Source organism: Lolium perenne, chromosome 1, assembly GCF_019359855.2.
Source record: "Lolium perenne isolate Kyuss_39 chromosome 1, Kyuss_2.0, whole genome shotgun sequence".
Taxonomy (NCBI): domain Eukaryota; kingdom Viridiplantae; phylum Streptophyta; class Magnoliopsida; order Poales; family Poaceae; genus Lolium; species Lolium perenne.
The window spans coordinates 249,566,902-249,588,583 of NC_067244.2; the positions used below are offsets into that span (position 1 = coordinate 249,566,902).

The 21,682-nt window shown below is 42.9% G+C and overlaps 2 protein-coding genes across 2 annotated transcripts; both read right to left on the reverse strand.

The window, feature by feature from the left end:
* Positions 1-5,950: 5,950 nt before the first annotated feature.
* Positions 5,951-6,337, reverse strand: LOC127339582 (uncharacterized). The gene has a single exon (XM_051365422.1). The coding sequence runs from the start codon at positions 6,335-6,337 to the stop codon at positions 5,951-5,953; it is 387 nt and encodes a 128-aa protein (XP_051221382.1).
* Positions 6,338-7,885: 1,548 nt separating this feature from the next.
* Positions 7,886-14,718, reverse strand: LOC127327580 (uncharacterized). Its single transcript, XM_051354355.2, has 7 exons — positions 14,518-14,718; positions 14,312-14,439; positions 13,095-13,311; positions 11,041-11,351; positions 10,884-10,946; positions 9,707-10,218; positions 7,886-8,890 (listed from the first exon to the last, which is right to left on the reverse strand). Exons 2-7 carry the CDS (start codon positions 14,385-14,387, stop codon positions 8,075-8,077), a joined length of 1,995 nt encoding a protein of 664 aa, XP_051210315.1. The 5' UTR covers positions 14,388-14,439; positions 14,518-14,718; the 3' UTR covers positions 7,886-8,074.
* Between the last annotated feature and the right edge of the window lie 6,964 nt (positions 14,719-21,682).

The following is a 21,682-nucleotide window of genomic DNA, read 5'->3' on the forward strand; positions in this document are numbered from 1 at the left end:
GATAAAGCATTAAGAAAGAACATCAATTCATTAATCATGTAGGCATGTTTTCCATATATAGTCGTACGTGCTCGCAATGAGAAACTTGCACAACATCTTTTGTCCTACCAGCCAGTGGCAGCCGGGCCTCAAGGGAATCTACTGGATATTAAGGTACTCCTTTTAATAGAGCACCGGAGCAAAGTGTTAACACTTGGTGAAAACATGTGATCCTCACATCACCGCCATCCCCTCCGGTTGTCCCGATTTCTGTCACTTCGGGGCCTTTGGTTCCGGACAGTGACATGTGCATACAACTTGTAGATACAATCTAAGCAATAAGTATAGAGCTTAAATCTAAGATCATGCCACTCGGGCCCTAGTGACAAGCATTAAACATAACAAGATTGCAGCAACAATAACTTCACAAACTTTATAGATAGACTAATCATAATGTATCATCCATCGGATCCCAACAAACACAACACCGATTACATCAGATGGATCTCAATCATGTAAGGCAGCTCATGAGATCATTGTATTGAAGTACATGGGATAGAGAGTACCAACTAGCTACTGCTAGAACCCGTAGTCCATGGGGGAACTACTCACGGAGCATGATGGAGGCGGTGGCGTTGATGGAGATGGCTTCCGGGGGCACTTCCCCGTCCCGGCAGGGTGCCAGAACAGAGACTTCTGTCCCCCGAATTGGAGTTTCGCGATGGCGACGGCGCCCCTGGAGTCTTTCTGGAGTTTCGTCAATTCGTACTGCGTTTTTAGGTCGAAAGGGCTTAAATAGGCGAAGAGGCGGCGCAGGAGGGGCAGCAGGGTGGCCCCACACCAGGCCGGCGCGGCCAGGGTGTGGCCCGCGCGGCCCACCTGTGTGGTGGCCCCCTGGCTCTCCTCCGACTCTCCCTCGGTGTTCTGGATGCTTCCGGGAAAAATAAGATGTTTGGCGTTGATTTTGTCCAATTCCGAGAATATTGCCCGAACAGCCTTTCTGGAACCAAAAACAGCAGAAAACAAGAACTGACACTATGGCATCTTGTTAATAGGTTAGTTCCGGAAAATGCATAAAAATATTATAAAGTGCAAGCAAAACATGTAAGTATTGTCATAAAACAAGCATGGAACATCAGAAATTATGGATACGTTGGAGATAGAAGGAATCAATGCACAGTTAACACAAGTGTTTGCTTTTTAAGATAGAAGGAAATGGGTAAACTGACTCAACAATAAAAGTAGAAGAAAGGCCCTTCGCAGAGGGAAGCATTGATTGCTATATTTGTGCTAGAGCTTTTGTTTTGAAAACAAGAAACAATTTTGTCAACGGTAGTGATAAAGCATATGAGTTATGTAAATTATATCCTACAAGTTGCAAGCCTCATGCATAGTATACCAATAGTGCCCGCACCTTGTCCTAATTAGCTTGGATTTACATGGATTATCATAGCATAGCATATGTTTCAACCAAGTGTCACAAAGGGGTACCTCTATGCCGCCTGTACAAAGGTCTAAGGAGAAAGCTCGCATTGGATTTCTTGCTTTTGATTATTCTCAACTTAGACATCCATACCGGGACAACATAGACAACAGATAGTGGACTCCTCTTTAATGCATAAGCATTCAACAACAGATAATATTCTCATAAGAGATTGAGGTTTGTTGTCCAAACTGAAACTTCCACCATGGATCATGGCTTTAGTTAGCGGCCCAATGTTCTTCTCTAACAATATGCATACTCAAACCATTTTATCATGATAAATCACCCTTACTTCAGACAAGACGAACATGCATAGCAACTCACATGATATTCAACAAAGAAATAGTTGATGGCGTCCCCAGGAACATGGTTATCGCTCAACAAGCAACTTATAAGAGATAAGATGCATAAGTACATATTTAATATCACAATAGTTTTTTAAGCTATTTGTCCCATGAGCTATATATTGCAAAGATAAAGAGTAGAAATTTTAAAGGTAGCACTCAAGCAACTTACTTTGGAATGGCGGAGAAATACCATGTGGTAGGTAGGTATGGTGGACACAAGTGGCATAGTGTTTGGCTCAAGGATTTTGGATGCATGAGAAGTATTCCCTCTCGATACAAGGTTTAGGCTAGCAAGGTTGTTTAAAGCAAACACAAGTATGAACCGGTACAGCAAAACTCACATAAAAGACATATTGAAAGCATTATAAGACTCTATACCGTCTTCCTTGTTGTTCGACTCTTACTAGAAAATACCTAGACCTTAGAGAGACCAATTATGCAAACCAAATTTTAGCAAGCTCTATGTATTTCTTCATTAATAGGTGCAAAGTATATGATGCAAGAGCTTAAACATGAGCATAACAATTGCCAAGTATCACATTATTCAAGATATTATACCAATTACCACATATAGCATTTCCTGTTTCCAACCATATAACAATTTAACGAAGCAATTCAACCTTCGCCATGAATATTATGAGTAAAGCCTAAGGACATATTTGTCCATATGCAACAGCGGAGCGTGTTTCTCTCCCACACAATAAATGCTAGGATCCAACTTTATTCAAACAAAACAAAAACAAAAACAAACAGACGCTCCAAGTAAAGCACATAAGATGTGATGGAATAAAAATATAGTTTCACTAGAGGAACCTGATAGTGTTGGCATCCCCAAGCTTAGACGCTTGAGTCTTCTTGAAATATGCAGGGATGAACCACCGGGGCATTCCCAAGCTTAGATCTTTCACTCTCCTTGATCATATTGTATCATCCTCCTCTCTTGACCCTTGAAAACCTCCTCCACACCAAACTCGAAACAAACTCATTAGAGGGTTAGTGCATAATTAAAAATTTCACATGTTCAGAGGTGACACGATCATTCTTAACACTTCTGGATATTACACAAAGCTACTGAAAGTTAATGGAACAAAGAAATCCATCTAACATAGCAAAACAGGCAATGCGAAATAAAAGGCAGAATCTGTCAAAACAGAACAGTCCGTAAAGACGTATTTTTTAGAGGCACCAGACTTGCTCAAATGAGAAAACTCACAACTAATGAAAGTTGCGTACATATCTGAGGATCACGCACGTAGATTGGCATAATTTTCTGAGTTACCTACAGAGAATTCAACCCAAATTCGTGACAGCAAGAAAATCTGTTTCTGCGCAGTAATCCAAATCTAGTATCATCCTTCGATTAGAGACTTCACTTGGCACAACAATGCAATAAAACTAAGATAAGGAGAGGTTGCTACAGTAGTAACAACTTCCAAGACTCAAATATAAAACAAAAGTGCTGTAGTAAAATAAAAACATGGGTTATCTCCCAAGAAGTGCTTTCTTTATAGCCATTAAGATGGGCTCAGCAGTTTTAATGATGCACTCGGAAGAAATAAGAGTTGAAGCAAAAGAGAGCATCAAGAAGCAAATTTAAAACAAATTTAAGCCTAACCCACTTCCTATGAAAAGGAATCTTGTAAATAAACAAATTCATGAAGCATAATGCAACAAGTATAGAAAGATAAAACAAGTGTAACTTCAAGATTCTCAATATAAAGAGGGGAAACTTAATATTATTAAGATGCATACAACCATGTTTCCCTCTCTCATAATAACTTTCAGTAGTATCATGAGCAAACTCAACAATATAACTATCACATAAATCATTTTTATCATGAGCTACATGCATAAAAGTATCATTACTCTCCACATAAGCATAATCAATTTTATTAGTAATAGTGGGAGAAAATTCAACAAAGTAGCTATCATTATTATTCTCATCAAGTGTAGGAGGCATAGTATAATCATAATAAACTTTATCCTCCATAGTAGGTGGCACCAAGATACCACTATCATCATAAATGGGAGGCAAGGTATCATCAAAGTAAATTTTCTCCTCCATGTTTGGGGGACTAAAAATATCATTCTCATCAAAACTAGCTTCCCCAAGCTTAAATTCTTCCATAGCATTAGCAATAATAGTGTTCAAAGCATTCATACTAATAACATTGCTATTAGCACGCATATAAAGTTCCATAGGTTTTTTAATTTTCTCTTCAAACACCTCATGTCCTAACTCGAGATAAATACTATAAAGATCTCTAATATTTTTGTTGTTTTCCATTAAGCCTAACTAGTGAAATAAAAACATGCATGGAATTAAGTAAAGTAAAACAAGTAACTAATTTTTTGTGTTTTGATATAAAGAGAGCAAACAAAGCAGTAAATAAAAGTAAAGCAAGACAAAAACAAAGTAAAGAGATTGGAGGTGGAGACTCCCCTTGCAGCGTGTCTTGATCTCCCCGGCAACGGCGCCAGAAAATATTGCTTGATAGCGTGTATGCACACGTCCGTTGGGAACCCCAAGAGGAAGGTGTGATGCGTATAGAAGCAAGTTTTCCCTCAGTAAGAAACCAAGGTTAGCGAACCAGTAGGAGCTAAGAAGCACGTTGAAGGTTGTTGGTGGCGGAGTGTAGTGCGGCGCAACACCAGGGATTCCGGCGCCAACGTGGAACCTGCACAACACAACCAAATTACTTTGCCCCAACGTGACAGTGAGGTTATCAATCTCACCGGCTTGCTGTAACAAAGAATTAGATGTATAGTGTGGAAGATGATGTTTGCAGAAAACAGTAGAACAAGTATTGCAGTAGATTGTATTTGATGTAAAAGAATGGACCGGGGTCCACAGTTCACTAGTGGTGTCTCTCCCATAAGATAAATAGCATGTTGGGTGAACAAATTACAGTTGGGCAATTGACAAATAAAGAGAGCATAACAATGCACATACATGTTATGATGAGTAGTGTGAGATTTAATTGGGCATTACGACAAAGTGCATAGACCGCTATCCAGCATGCATCTATGCCTAAAAAGTCCACCTTCAGGTTATCATCCGAACCCCCTCCAGTATTAAGTTGCAAACAACAGACAATTGCATTAAGTATGGTGCGTAATGTAATCAACAAATACATCCTTAGATATAGAATTGGTGTTTTATCCCTAGTGGCAACAGCACATCCACAACCTTAGAGGTTGTTGTCACTCCCCCAGATTTAATGGATGCATGAACCCACTATCGAGCATAAGTACCCCCTCTTGGAGTTACAAGTAATGACTTGGCCAGAGCCTCTACTAGCAACGGAGAGCATGCAAGATCATAAACAACACATAGATAGATTGATAATCAACATAGTATAGTATTAATTATTAATCGGATCCCAACAAACGCACATGTAGCTTTACAGATATATGATCTTGATCATGTTAGGCAGCTCACAAGATCAGACAATGATAGCATAATAGGGAGAAGACGACCATCTAGCTACTGCTATGGACCCATAGTCCAGGGGTGAACTACTCACACATCAATCCGGAGGCGACCATGGCGGTGTAGTCCTCCGGGAGATGATTCCCCTCTCCGGCAGGGTGCCGGAGGCGATCTCCTGAATCCCCCGAGATGGGATTGGCGGCGGCGGCGTCTCTGGAAGGTTTTCCGTATTGTGGCTCTCGGTCCTGGAACTATCTTCGACGAAGGCTTAAGTAGGCGAAGAGGTAGGTCAGGGGGCCTCACGAAGGCCCCACACGCCAGGGCGGCGCGGCCCCAGCCTGGCCGCGTGGCCCTGCTGTGTCGGCGCCTCGTGGCCCCACTTCGTTTGTCCCCCGGTGTTCTGGAAGCTTCGTGGAAAAATAGGACCCTAGGCGTTGATTTCGTCCAATTCCGAGAATATTTCCTTACTAGGATTTCTGAAACCAAAAACAGCAGAAAACAGCAACTGGCTCTTCGGCATCTCGTTAATAGGTTAGTGCCGGAAAATGCATAATAATGACATATAATGTGTATAAAACATGTGAGTATCATCATAAAAGTAGCATGGAACATAAGAAATTATAGATACGTTTGAGACGTATCACTACTCTGAGGGATGTAATATTTGCGGATTGGTACTTCGTGAATGTTATATCAACGACTGGCATACTACAACATGCAGTTGTATGCAAGGTCACCACAGGACACGTCCTTTGGCAAGCGCCGCGCCCACTCGAGGTGCATGTGCTCGTCCCGCTCGGCGAAAACGAGGCGCTGCTCGAGCTCGCCCTGGCGCTGCCTCGCCTCACGCGTGACGGCCGGCGGGGCGTGAGGGCTTCCGCCTGCTGCCGTGTCCAAACGTCGCCGAAGTTCACGGACCGTCGAGAGCGGCCGAGGTGCCAAGCGACCGCGTCGTACGCATCCCGCCTCGTGCGCCGTCTCGAACGTCCCGAGCCCGATGCGCTCGTCGGCGCTCCGAATCTCGGCGTAGAACGTCCCATTCGGACGCGCGGGGACGCCACGGTAGCTGGAGCTCGAGCGGCGGCGGGGATCCATCACGGCGGCACGGAGGCGGAGCGGCGCACTACCGAGGTGGAGCGCAGCTTAAGCGATGCACAGAGCAAGGTGGAGAGGTGGCGAAGCGACGTGCGGTTGAATGTTCCTGGCGGTTGGGAGTCCAGCGCGTCAGCTTTAGCGCGTAGGATGGCTCAAACGCCCACACGGGACAAAATTTTTAGTGTGTGTCGCTTTTTCGTGCGTCCTGCTGGAGATTCGAGCGCGCGTTCCGGCACTATATTTTGGCGGGTTTTTTTAGCGTGGCGCGCCCTATTGAAGATGCTCTAAGAACCGCAACGCGTTCTGCTCACCGGTGCAGGCCCTCACGGCGAATCTCTCCTCCAACGCGATGGCCTCTGTCGATGTTGCACCTCCACGGCATGGGCCGAGAGCACGCTGCTCGCGCTAGGCCGTCGCCCGTTAGCGCTGCGGCCCTCGACCATTGCGTATCGCGCCCCACCCCGCCTCCGCCTCATCGTATTCACACGCGAGTACGCGACCACGCATGGTTGTGCGATCCTCTCTGTGCTCATTTTCCAACCTGTGACTCCACCACCGACCGGAGTTGGTCAGGTTGATCCGATCTGGCACCGGCGTGGTAAATTGTTCATGGCAACCCATGAACGTTGGGAAGGTCAAATTTTGGGATTTTTTTTTGTCGGTGTTACGTAGCACACTAGGATTTGTTACATGCGTACATACTTTTTGGTGTGTTAGTACGAATAACGTGGTACAATGATTTTGGTATGTACACTAGAGAGATTGCATCAATGTTATATGCATGTTCCTACATTGTTGAATAAGTTAGAAAAAATGTTGGATACACAACAGAGAAATGCTTCAAAATGATATAATATTTTCAAAAATGTTACATATGCAGAGAAGAGTTACAATTATTTTTGTACCATTTTCAAATTTTTTTGCACCATAATTTCGTGATTTGATAGACTACTAAAAAATGTTGAGATACAAATGTTACATGCTCTGACAAATATTGATAATTGGAATCACTCACTTAAATGCATCCGACGTTTGAAAGGGGGGTGATCGTTTGGCCAGCAAGCCTTCTTTGGAAGGGTCAGTGTCAAGTGGACCAAATAAAGGTGTTTTGATTATAATGTCAAAGTGCCATAGTGATTATGCTAAAAAGAAACTGAAGATATAGCGACGGTCACAACAATCTTGTTAGGATTTAATTAATAGGTTAATTAAAGGGGTAATCCTCCCTCATGTAATTCTCTATGTTGATTGGTTTGTCAACAGACACAACCCTTCCTCACACCTCTTCGAACGGACGTGACCCATATTCACGTCCCTTCCCCTTGTATATAAGTTATGAATCATCAATGGAACATTTGTTGCATCTCTCGTTTCTCTCTTGATTACTTTCAACAGATCTTATCGTCTTCAACCTCTAAGAGAACTCAAACAACACCCAGCAAAGCGACGTAACAAATGCTAGGTGACCACTGGAAATATCAAAACTGAACAGACAATGCAGCAGAGAGATGCCAACTTGCCAAGTACAAGCATACTTGCAACACAAGCTCAGCAAATAACAACTATACATACCATATGTTTCAGTAATCCTTACAACTATACAGCTACACTAGATTAACTCACGAACGGCCGCCACTGTCAATACAGCTTAGAACTTACACGAGACAAAAGGGCTACGTCGAGGCATGTTTCTTATAATTACACTAGCCTGAATTCGAATAGTCCTGTCTGTCTGCCTCAGTAAACCTTGGGCTTCCGGACCCTTTGACTCCTCCTGCTGTTCACTTCCACCAAGATGGCCTTCTCGATCCTCATATTGGTGGGGATGTTTTTGCTCATCTCCATCCTTGCAGGCACCAACGGCTTTCCAGTTGCCGGCTTCTTTACATCTGAGAATGAATTCCCAGTTCTCGCCTTCTTTGCAGCTGCTGATGAGGTTCCAGGTGCCTGCTTATTTCTACCTGAGGATAGGTCCCCAGTTTTTGGTGTCTTAGCAGCTGAGGATGAGTTCCTGCTTTTCGGCATCTTTGCAGCTGAGGATGAGTTTCCAGTTTTCGGCGTCTTTGCAGCCGAGGATAAGTTTCCAGTTTTCGGCGTCATTGCAGCTAAACAAGAACCAGAGTTCAACTTTGAATATGACCGAGTATCCATGGTTTTCTGCTTCTTTGGGCCAGCATTCTCATTTTCAGCAGCGGTTGGGGTCTGAGCCTTCTGGTTTTCAGCAGGTGTTTCGGAGGCCCCTTTATTGTAATTCTTGGATGCAGCTGCCGAGGCCACAACTTCTGGCCTGGGCTGCCTTCTCCATTTCCTTCCAGAGTACACAAGCGTCAAAGCTGGAGCTTTTGCACGACTCTGTTCTTGTTCTTGTTTAACCAGTGGAACTGAAATTTTCTCAGCTTCGGCTGGTTCAGAGATACTCCCAGCTTTCAATGGAGCAGTTTCAGCAATGTTCGCGGTTAGCGCTGGTGGTTCCTCCAGTGGATGCTTGACGTTCTCAAATGGCTGGTACCCTTCTTTGGCTCCTTGGTTGTCTATGAGGATATCATCAGCATTCTGTGCAAACAACCAGCAACATTATCAACTAAATGCCCATGAAAAAATATTACCCAAGGAGCTAACTTTTGAAGAAAGGGAATGAACAAATAAAAGGGTCTCAATCACTGAGATAAATCAGATAATTAATGGATAGACAATGATCCATATAACATAACCATAATTATCTGAGCATTGACATATTTGGCAGCTGCCAAAGAAACATAGCATAGTTGTATGTGTGCTTTTTTTTTGTAGGTAAAACTAGATCTTTATTGAACAATAGGGTTCAATAGGGTAGTTGTATGTGTGCTACCTAACCAGAATTGCACGTGAACAACTTTAGTACATTGCCCTGTCATTTCTCAGTTTTAGAACCTGTAATTTACAGCAGGGATGCTTTCTACCTGCCATGGCACATTAAATATGAAATTCTGGATAGATCTGATGTACAAGCAACCTACTATGAAATGTACTCATAATAACTCATTCGGGACCCAAATGCATTTCCAAGACTTAATTACAGTTCTTGTGTCATGGGGAAAGTAGTGTTTCAGGAGGGAAATATCATATGTCACTTGTCAGTCCCATCAAGGTTGTTTCAGAATTCAAAAAATCAAAGTCATATGTGCAATATTTTAATAGATGCAATCTATAACTCGTAATTAGGGTTTTCTAAATCCAAGTCCTACTATGTATATACAAGACATAGGAGGAGTTTCGTTTCCATTTCTTAACCAATATTTTAAATACAACTGAGCTGAGCTAGATCCACCACATCTGAACAAGATCAAGACAACGACACAAAGAAGAAATATACAAAGTGCAAGGACTTACTTCTTTGCACAGATCTCCCAAATGACCATTTGCTAAGGAACTTTCAGCACCTAGGAGTAGGTCCACTGTGATGGCTTTCTTATGTGCATGGCTCCTCTCTGCAGTTTTTTCTTCACTATCCCACTGTGTTTCTTCTTTTACACAATCAGTTGCCCTCTCAGACAATGTAGGCTTAACTGGAAGAGCTGTTCCATTCTCCTGCTCCAGCAAAATGTTTAGCTTCTTCTTTTTCTGTGGTCTAGCATATCGATCATTCTCAGGAGAGAATGAACGTTTTTGTGTCCTTTGCCTTTTCTCAGCCACGTTGACCTCAGCATGATCCATGAAAGATGCCAGCTTTGCTTGTTTGGAGCCAGCCTTCCTGAGACGCTCTTGTAGACGATGAACTCGAGACTGGATACCACTAATTTTCAATAGAATTTTCTGTAACATGAATTGCTTAGAATCCAGATCATATTCCTTGGACGCAGGCAAACCAACAATATCAAGCAGACCTTTAGTAGCATCTCCAACTGCATTAAGACTAAGGCAATTAAATAGATAGCACTTGAACAAGAGAACTACTTAATCCAGAGGGTAGACAATAAAGATGTTTTTTTATATATTTTCTGCAATGAAAACATAATAATCCTTAAATGTTTGCAGTGTAATGCGCTTAACTGGTTCATCAGACAATAGGATGTTAACAGTTAACACTAACTCAAAGATTTATGGATCAGGTAGATGCAGGAAACACACGTGAAGGTATGGCTGAATAAATCAGTAAATAATTTACTTGCCTACTTTACAGACAACCAGGACAACTATTTTGGTGAAATTAAAGCATTCACTAACATGATGCCCTGAATATTTTAACCTAGTATATCAACAAGGTGCCAGTAGGTCTGTGTCAGCTTTCACTTGCCTAGCAAGATGATTTTCACACAAATTTGCTGGTTACAGAGCACTGGAATGTATCAAACAGTCATAACTCGTAAGTCATGACAGACTCCAGCTTTAGCCTAAAGATCAACTAATTAACTGCTGGCACTGCTGGCATGCGACTAGAAAAGAAATGCAGCTGTCCTACTATAAGCAAGCATATTCTCTCAGTTAAGTAACATGCCAACTAGACTTAATGCAGAATTTTGCTACATATTAAGTAACGCTATTAACCCAGACAAAATAACCACCATACCTGTACCATGACTATCATCGTCAATTAAGAGGTCACCCGTTTGAGCTCCCTTGTTTTGTTTATCTGCAACAGACAAGAATAACATTATTAATATAATCCAACCATGGGATAATGTGATGCACTATCCCTACAAACAGAAAATAAGTAGATAACGGACCAAAGAAGTATGATAATATCTGGTGCTTCTTGAGGTACAATGAAGTGTCCACGGTGTCTTCATGTCTTTTCCGCTTTCTCCTCTCCATGCTAGTATTTGCATGGCCTCTGTAGCTCTTTCCTGATTCTGCCTTAGAACCATTTGTGTTGCTTATTGCCCGCTGCAATTCTTTTTCCTGCTTGATGAGAGCAAGCTGGCTATCATACTTTGATACTTGAGATAAAAGATCCTTCATGCGCAGCTCTAACCACTCACATCTCCACAGCATTGGCCGGACGGCATTCCTCCACTCAGAAGTTACCTTTTTCTTTCTGAAAGATAATTCACATGTGGAGATGTTACACAGAATGAAAGCACATCAGAGTAAATATTTTTTAATAGAAAATACACTAAGAATGCAATACCCATAGAAGATGACAAGCCAGATAGAACTTTGTAACACACATGAGAACCAAAAAAAAAAATCTAGCTTCCATACTTATGAAGAAACAAGAGGTGCACAACATACACTGCCATGAGATTATAGGGTGATACTTGACGTTGCCAAATATATCTCTGAATTAACGTTTATCTCAAAAAACACTGCCTTTGTTGGTCATACCAAGAAGTAGCAATCCAGGACCACTTTGCAGTCTGAAGATGCCAGACGCACAGTTGGCTGGGGTTTCAAATAAGGAAACATGGCCAGTTTTCTTTTAAGACGTCATTCACTTATTGCTGAGTTTCACACAAATTTGGTGTCTAGTATCCATGAAGAGAGAAAGCAGCATAGTGAAACGAGGGTCCAAATGGTGTCGCCTTCACTGGAACAAAAGTCCAAATAGCGGAAGAGAGTTTCGCACAGTTGGTTGGTGTTACAAATTCATGCACTATGCTTCCAAATGGTGTCGCCTTCACTAGGACATAGCTAATTAGCTACCCAGGGTACTCCGGTCACTGATGTTGCAGGTGCAGAGCTAAACGCCGAAGATGTTGGGCATACAATTCAGTCCGTGTCTTCTGCCACTCATTCGCCAAGATTTTTACAAACAAGGGGCAACTAGAGAAGCATCAAGACATAACTATAGGTCATGTCTTGTGAACGTCTCTAATTGCGTCTCGGAAGTGTCTTCTTCTGTGTGTCCTTACTTTCAAATGAATTGCACCTTGAGTGTTCAAACTAGGACATAGCTACCCAGGGGTACTTCAGTCCTAATGTTGCAGGTGCAGAGCTAGACGCCGAAGATGTTGGGCATAGAATTCCATCCATGCCTTCTGCCACTTATTGCCAAGATTTTACAAACAAAAGGCAACTAGAGAAGCATCGAGACATAGCTAGAGGTCATATCTCATGAACATATCTACTTGTGTCTTGAAGTGTCTTCTGCTTGTCCTAACTTTCTTGACAAATCTCAGCCTATGCCCGAGAAAACACATAAAAGCTCAATTTAAATGACAAGAAAACTGAGGCAGGAAGGGGGTCACGTGTCTGATACAGGTAGTTATAACTTGCTTTGTATTGAAGTTATAGGTCAAAAAGAGAACATGTGCCATAGTTCAGGATTTAAAACTAGGCATTTTACATAGGAGCACACAAATACAAGATTGGATAGGCCTAATGAGTCAACACTAGATAGTGCACATGTTATGTTTTGGGCTTCCATTGAATCCAGAAATTCGACAAAGAAGTGTGTGTAATACAACATACATTGCCTACTAGTTGTCCAGCTACTTATGTTCATGCACAATTTGGAAGCATAGTGCATGAACTTTTCACAAAAGCTGCAGTTGACAGAATATACAAGTACGCCCAACGATCCTGCTTCTACATCGGCAAAACTTACTTCTGCGGCCATGCCAAGAGCAAAATTGGGCCCACTCTACTACAACCTACCTTTTCGGATGCCACATAGGGAAACCGACATGTATAATATATCGGCGCCTAACTGTCTAACAGCGTACTCTGCTCGTTTATTTCTTTCTCAAACAATACAATCAGATGATCAGGAAACAGGATTGTGTAATCATCCAACCAGTATCATTCAGAGCATACAAGGAACAGATAACAGACTCGCCTGGGCAGCGCCGAGGCTTGACCGCCATCAGCATGAATTGAAAAGGGTGAATTCACTTCCAGGTCACCAAAGTCTGCCTCGTCACCAGTTTCACAAAAGGAGTCTGCAAACGAGCTCGAGCACTCTGTGCTATCCCCTCCTTGCTCGTTAGTCCCGTGCTCCGGACTCGTCACAGACGGTCCGTCTGAGGAGGAAGCTCCCCCCACACAATATGCACCTGCAGTCTCAATGCAAGGGGCAAGAAACGCATAGTATTAGTCGTTGGGATTACTGGTTCAGTTACTAATGTTATGCCAGCAAAACAACAATCCTCTAATGTTATGCCAGGGAAAAAACAGCATGTCATTAATAAAGCCAGGCAAACAGAAATCCTCTAATGTTAATGGTTCAGCTTCGTGCGCTAGAATCAGCGTCAAACTAGAATTGCAGAAGTTAGGTTTAATGGTTCATTTTGGCGCGCTAAACTGAGAAGCCGTCAGACAAGAATGGTACGTGTTAGGGCTCACTTTCGCGTGCTAAAGTAAGAGACTGCTAGCCTTGAATCATTATCTTAAACATGTGGCGTCACGAAATTTGGAAACCATTACTATGCCACATCACGACAAAACTCCCCCGCCACCGTTATTATGTCAATATTATCCAAGCTACTAGAGATGTAAGTGGGTCAACATTAGGGTACCCTTCACCCTCTTTTTTAAAACGAACTAACTTCTCCAAAATGATGATGTCATTTTGTTGAACGAATTAGGTTAGAGGGTATCCTAATATTGACCCGCTTGCATCTCTACAAGCTACTTTCCATGATCATCAACGACGTGATCTTTTCCCCTCACTTAATGGCATCATTGAAATAGAAGCAGCATAACAAAGTGGAGCGAAGACTCGCTGTGCATTCTTAACAAATTGCAGAAAGTATACCCAGTGACTCGCTACAGTACTAAGAAGCAGATCACCAACAATTGAGAGTGAATTTCCATGGAGACAAAAAAAAATGTACCAGGGCGGATTCAGGATGGGCGGAGCTATATTCCTTCCATACTTCTGCTACGGTTGTAGCCTATACAGAACGGATGAACCCTAATTCTCCAACTAATCAAGCAATTCGTGCTAAATAAATCTATTAAGAATGCGGAGCGAGATCTGCAAAGGGTGGAGCGCGTAGATCCACCAATACACACAACAACAACGAGAGGCATCAGCAGGGGAAGAGGCCAGACCTCGGTCGCCCTCGAACTCCTCCTCGTCGCCGTCGTCCTCGAGCAGCTGCACCTCCGCCGCGCCGTTCTCCGCCATCGCGGCCCCCCGATCCCCGCGACGGAATCCCGCGCCGCAGACGGGCCCTGGACTGGAGAAGGAAGCGAGGATCGGTGAGACGGGCGGAATTAGGGTTGCCGGTGAGGGGTCGAAGGGAATTTTGCCGCACCTCGCCGAAATCCGCACGCCGATTCCGATGGAATGCCGTGGAGACGACGAGGATGGGCGCGAATCGCGGCGTTGTTCGTTGATTTCGAGCGAGAAAATGGGCCGCTGCCTGCCGCCGGCGGTGGCGGATCGGGCGGCGACGTGGGGACGTTTCCAGCGAGAACAGTTGTTGTGGGTTCCTTTTTTTTTTTTGTGGGTTCCTGGTCCTGGGGGATTGGGGAAAGCGAGTACGACACGAGCGAACCAGAATGTGCCTACTTTCAAGTTACAACAAGGTTAATTAAGTCAAGCGCAAAAAAACATATTAATTAATTAAATTAAAATTACAGCCATATCTTTTTTGGAGCAAAATTACAACCATATTTATGACGATGTTTAAGTATAACCATCACTTTTACGAAACAAAATTCGGGAAAAACACCATAACTGTTTGGACATGAAAGAACAACATAATGATAGCACTAACTCGTGGTTTGCTTACATTTTGACACGAAATCGGCAAAGAGAAACCACAAGTCACGACTAACATGGCATACCCACTTGAAAAAAAGTTGAGCTGGACGCGGGACCCACATGCCAACTCCCTTTCTCTCTTAGGCCTTGTTTGGCAGCCCGGTTTTTTAGTAGATACACGTGTATTACACCAGCCCAGTTAACTACTCGGAAATACACTTTATTCCTATTTGGTAGGCCGGTGTCTAGCAGTGTAAGCCCAATATACCTGAGATAACGCCTTCGAGCCAATATACTTCCTCTTTAGAAGTGTTTGCCAAATGCCGTCCTCGGTTAGTAGATTGAACAACCATTTACCAAGTAGGGCCCTATTTTTAACCTGGAGGTCTTGAATGCCAAGACCACCATGCTCTTTAGGGCGGCACAACACATTCCATCTAGCAAGAAGGTATTTACGCTTTTTACTATCCCCTTGCCAGAAGAATCTTGATCGGAAATAATCCAATCGTTTTAAGACTCCTTTAGTTAGCTGGAAGAAAGATATCATATACAGTACCATATTGCTTAGTACTACATTGATAAGAACTAATCTTCCGCCTAGGGATAGTAATTTGCCTTTCCAACTATATAAACGAATTTGTAATCTTTCCTCCACCAATTTCCACTCCGCATTGGTAAGTCTCCGATAATGAATCGGGATTCCCAAGTAATTGATAGGAAATTGGCCTTGTCCGCAGCCAAATAAATCAGCATACAGAGCAACATGATCGTGGGCCTCACCAAAACAAAACAACTCACTCTTATGGAAATTAATTTTCAGACCCGATATTTGCTCGAACGCTGAAAGAATTAACTTCAGGTTTCTAGCCTTTTCGATGTCATGTTCCATAAAAAGAATTGTACCGTCGGCATATTGAAGAATGGACAATCCACCATCCACTAGATGGGGAACAACTTCTTCAATTTGACCTTCAGACTTTGCGCGTTCAATCATGATAGCGAGCATATCCGCCACTATGTTAAATAGCATTGGCGATAATGGATCACCTTGTCTTAGTCCCTTCTTGGTTTGAAAGTAATTATCAACATCATCATTGACTTTAATAGCAACACTTCCCCCCGAGACAAAACTATGAACTAGAGCGCGCCACTCTTCAGAAAAACCTTTCATTCTGAGAGTTTGTTGCAAGAAAGACCACTTCACCTTATCATAGGATTTTTCGAAGTCAATCTTTAATAAAACCCCATTCAACTTCTTCCGATGTAGTTCGTGAACTGTTTCATGGAGGACAACCACCCCATCTAGGATGTTACGCCCTTGCATAAAAACAGTCTGTGAAGGTCGGACTACATGGTCAGCCACCGTGTTCAGCTTAATTGTGGCAACCTTAGTGAAAATTTTAAAGCTAACATTAAGGAGACAGATAGGTCGATACTGTTGAATCCTTTCTGCTTCATTAACCTTAGGCAGTGTAACATCTCAAAAATTTCAAAACAAACAAAATGAATTTCCCTAGTTCCAAATTTTGGAACCAACAAAAACTTTTATTAAATTAAGTTTGATACATAGAGATCTTGTTTAATTCTTGTGCTATTGCCATGAGTGTTTGTTTCATTAGTATTTGCAATACTCTTAAACCCTAAACCTCACACCTCTTTTTACCACCCAAGTTAAAATAAAATAAAAACAATTTAAATAAGAAAAAGGCATATGTGCCTATGGCTATTTTTATAAAACTTTACCATAGGCCTTTCCACTTCATTTAAAGGTTTGGAAAACCTTTATAAACCTTATCTAGTACTTCTCAAACCATTTCCAAGTTGAACCCAAAGAAAATAAAAAGAAACTAAAAATGCCATAGAGGCATATGAGAGTAAAATGCAAATTTGTAAATTTGAGAATCTTGACCCTAAGATTTGATGTGAATGGCTGGAGCACTCCTCTATACCATTTCAACACTCAATAACATCAATTGGGTCAAGCCAAGGCAAATTAAAAATCAAATACAACATATGCATAGATGCATATGTGACACATAGCCAATTTCACCAAATCTTGACCTATGCTTTCTACCTTGACCAAATGGTGTGAAACCATCTCTAAACCTAATCTAACCCTAAATTCACCCTCAAACTTGCCCAAGTAGAGCAAGGGGAGCAAATTACAAGACTAAGAAAAATTGACACATCACCTCTTATGTGTTATGGCCATTTTTACAAATCTTTGAGCTAGACCTTTTGGAATGGTTTCAATGGTTTGAAAAGGATCCTAAACTAGTAAGAGTCACTTTGGAGTGAAGGAAAGCCAAATCAAAAAGAGAGAAATCAAATAGGGAGAAAATCCCATTTTCACTCACATACACATTTAGCCACTTTTGCAAATCTTCAACCAAGGCCACTTTGGCTTGTGCCATTGCTTGTGAAACACTCATATATCAAAAACAAACCCTTTTGCACCAAAGAAACACAAATCAAATCAAAAGAAAAATCACATTTCACTAACATGTGATAATGGTCACTTTGCCCATTTATAACATCTTGCCCACTTTGCACCCCTGCCTTTGACTTTTTCTAAACCAACCTTGACCAACTCTTGCCATGTCATCCAAGACCAGGTCAAGGTGAACCTTTTTGCTGTTGACCACTAGTGCTGACTTTGACCAGGTTGACCAGAATAAAGGAGGCAAGTTGAGCCTTTGAAACAAAGAGAAGATCAACCACATTTTGAAAACTTGCAAATCAACACCAATTTGACCACCACCACCTCCATTCTACTCCTCTATTTATATGAATGAGATCCACCAAAGGAATTTCCAAAATTTGACAAAAACTTTCTTTCGGCCATATCATCAAACACCTTGTGGGCAGCAACTAAATTTGTGCCCATGCTAGGATTTTGGTTGGACCAAGTCCAACCCTGGCCCCTCTCTGCTGACCTAAAGCCTCCTCTCACCCCTCAACATCAATCCAAGCCACTGCCAGCCCTGCACTCTGCTCACTTTGACCAAACCAAGACCATGCCGGCCCTCATGTCACTCCACATGCTCACCTCCTCTCCTCTCCCATCCAGGCCATGCCACCTTGTCCTGGAGCTCGCCCTCACCTCTCTGACCACGACCCTACGCGCCATTGACCAAAAGGACAACGACACTGGCCAGGACTGGCGCGCCCAGACACGCCCAGGGAATGCCCACGCGCGACAGGACGCGCATGGTGACGCCCCGGAGCGCGCCGGAGCACCGCCATGCCCCATCGACCCTGACCTCCCCCTCGCTCTCCCCAGGCACCAATCGCGTCGCCACGGTCCCATCTACCTCCCAGACAACGCCATGTGGACGCGCTCGCCCTGTAGCCATCGTCACGGACGATGAACTCCCGCCACCGTACTGCCATGCTGCGAGGAAGAGAACGACGCGACCCTTCCTTCCCCTGCCTCGCCACGACGCTCGTCAGCTTCGCCTTGACGTCGCCCGCTCTCAGAGCCCATCACTTGCCCCTTCGCCGTCCTGGAACGCCGACGCCATCGACGACCTGCCCCGAGCGCCGCAGCACCCCCTCGTCCTATAAATAGAGACGCCCTCTGATCGATTTGAGCACACCCACTCTCCTCCCTCACCTCACAACTCCTCCTCGAGCAGGGCCGCCCCTCAATTTGAGCCGTAGCCGCCCAATTGCTTGCCGGAGCTCCGCCAGCACCTCTGCTACCTCACCGGCGACTGGAGCCCCCGTTGGAGCCGCTGTTGGTGCCAGAAGCTTCACCACCGTCTTCCACGACCTCCGCCCACCTCGCCGACACTCTTCCGCCACCAGGTAGCTCCCCGACCCCCTAGTCTGGCCGCCGGTAGGGTTCCTTCTCCGGCGAGCCTCGTCGAGGACGAGGAGGGCCGTCAGCCGTCGATCCATGTTTTAATCCTACGGTCTCCGCGCAGCGTACCGATTCGCCTGTGAGCACCCGCTGACAAGCGGGGGCCACTGTCAGGCAGCCCGCTGAGATGCTGGGCCGGCCCACCTCTTTCCCCCACTATGCAGCCCACCTCATTTTCCCGCCAGCCCAAAGTTTGAATTCAAAAATTCCAGATTAGATAAATTTTGCAATCTGAGGTCAACTTCAAAAATCAATAGGGACAAATCTACTTGGCCAAAATTTCCAAATTTTATATATTTGGAAAGCTTATTAAAAGCTCTATCCATTGCAACTGGATGAAAACCCATATCTGTTGTATAATTAAAGGGGGAAAATAAACAAGACATGGACTTTTCTGACTTAGAATAATTATTAAAAATCAACCCTTTTGAATTTTGAGGTGATTCCACCTCTCATAATTCACATTTCACAAACTCTAATTGTGTATGTAAAAATATGACATAGGTACTGTGTATGATCATGGGCTAGAGCAAAGTATTGGCTAGGTAGTCAAACTCTAGCCCATTTAAACCCTTTCAAAAATAGTATTTAAATTGTATGAGGTATAACATCTCATTTAAATTTGTATTCCAAGTGATTCAATGTGAGGTGATGACCTTAGTCTTCATGACCCCATAGGATTCTTCTTGAGAATATTAAATCACCTCAATAATAGTTTTTAGATTTAATTACAACTATGTGTTAAATCATATGGGAGGTATTCCTCTCATTTAAATCTTGTTCTCAAGTAATTCAACATGAGGTAGTAACCATGGTCTATATAATCTCATGTTGAGTTATTTGGTGACATTAAATCACCACCATGTTAGGTTTAAATTCTATGAGGTGCTTCACCTCATTTAAATCATTTTCTTGAATGATAAGTGTGAAGAGGTTGACTTTGGTCAACCTAGGTCACATATTATTCATGAGAGAAATTAAATCTTAAGAAGATAATGAGAGGAAATTATTTCTCCCAAACTAAAGAGAAACCCTAATCCACACTTCAATGAGAGGAAATTATTTCTTCTAACACTAAGTAAGAAAACCCTAGCATAATTTTGGGTAGTAATGTAAAGTAATTATGCTAGATCATTTGTGTGAGCCATTAAGGCTAATTAGGTCTACTTAAGTATTGTTTGGTGATTGTATCCCCGTATTCGTTTATAGACGCTAGTCTAGGAGACTATCAAGAGGAGGAGGTATTCTACCAAGAAGAAGAAGAGAACTTTGACCACTACCCCAATCAAGGCAAGCTAATATTCTTGCAAGATTACCCAAGTGCAAAGCTCCACAAGAGCAAGGCACCATTACCTTCTACTTTATGCTTGATGGTCCTATCCCAAGTCTTTACTTTACAAGCTTTACTGATTTTGATTTATCAAAGTTTACTTTTTGATTCATGTTTCACTTGGTCTAGATATGGAGTAGTACAAGAGCATCACACTTAGCCTAGAAAGCTATAAGCTAGTTAGCACCCCTCATGACTAGTTGCTAGCGCTACACTAAAATGGTCTACTCTAGATGGGAACTTGTGAAAACCAATGACTTTGAAAACCTTGGAATGATGAGTCGTTCTATTGAAAGATTTTGAAGGTGAATGTGACTTGTCAATGAATTGGTGAAACTTACCAAAAACTGATGGTTGGGTTCGGATGCGATACCATTCCAATTTTACAAGTACCCCCACAATACACAGATACGGGTAAGGCTTAGGCTGAAACTTATGTATTTTAGTATGGGTTCCCTCTGAACAAGCGTCATAGGGGTTATGCTTGAGGCTGCCTCCGTACTGGTGAAGTGATATGAAATGACGTGAAATGAGGTGAATGTCCGGCCCAAGCCCTATGCAGTTCCCAGGCTGACTGTCTGTCTTCACTGGGAGGCCAAGCTCATGGGGAGAGGTGCCTATACTAGAGTATGTAAATGAAAGGTTAGGATTGGTAGTTCGCGTCTGCGTACGATAAATCAGGGCCGATTACCCCGACGAACTATTGCAATTGTTGTGGCACAAGTGTACACCCTCTGCAGAGTTAAACCTATTCGAATAGCCGCGTCCTCGGTTATGGACAGTTGGAAAGGCCATACTGTTCCGTCATCAGAACTTTTCTAAAAATATGAACGGTGATTTGTGATTTGAATTGAAAGGTGACTTTGACTTTGAATCACAACTGAGTTGTGGGAATGACACTAATGTTCCCACTTGAGTTAGGAAAATGAAGAGGTTTTGGTTTATTAAAGTGCTTATGAAATAAAACTGGCTTTATGCAAATGAAACTAGAGCTTAGAACCCCCTTACTATAGTTGATAGTATTTACCTTAGTATTAGTTTGCGAGTACTTTAAAGTACTCATGGCTGTGTCCCTGGCTATTCAAATGGCCAGACTATGAAGAGGAGTACCAAAACCCGGAAGAAGGACAGCAGGACGTCTACGACAACTAGGATCACTCCTGACGTCAACAGTTGCCTGTGGAATAGATGGACTACTACTACGCTATTTTCGCTTCCGCTATGTGTTATGTAATGGATCAATAGAACTGCTATTATTGTAATGAGAATGGATCATGTGATCCTTTATTTGTAAGACGATTATGGTATGTAATGAATGATGTGTTGTGATATCAATCTATTATGTCTCGCAAAAACAATATTCCTGGGATTGCGAGGAATGGCATAATAGGCATCTGGACTTAAAAATCCGGGTGTTGACAAGTTGGTATCAGAGCCATTGTTTGACCTTAGGAGACCCTAGTTAGAATGGACGTCTGCAAAACTTAGTTTCAAAACCAAAGAAGTGAATATTTGCGA

What these genes read in the sequence shown, in the direction of transcription:
- LOC127339582 (XM_051365422.1), bottom strand. Translation starts at nt 6,337, where the DNA reads ATGGATCCCCGCCGCCGCTCGAGCTCCAGCTACCGTGGCGTCCCCGCG.
- LOC127327580 (XM_051354355.2), bottom strand. Translation starts at nt 14,387, where the DNA reads ATGGCGGAGAACGGCGCGGCGGAGGTGCAGCTGCTCGAGGACGACGGC. An exon ending in CAAGCCTCGGCGCTGCCCAG is followed by an intron (nt 11,352 to 13,094) that starts GCGAGTCTGTTA and finishes ATTATCTTTCAG; the next exon opens with AAAGAAAAAGGTAACTTCTG. An exon ending in GATATTATCATACTTCTTTG is followed by an intron (nt 10,947 to 11,040) that starts GTCCGTTATCTA and finishes TGTCTGTTGCAG; the next exon opens with ATAAACAAAACAAGGGAGCT.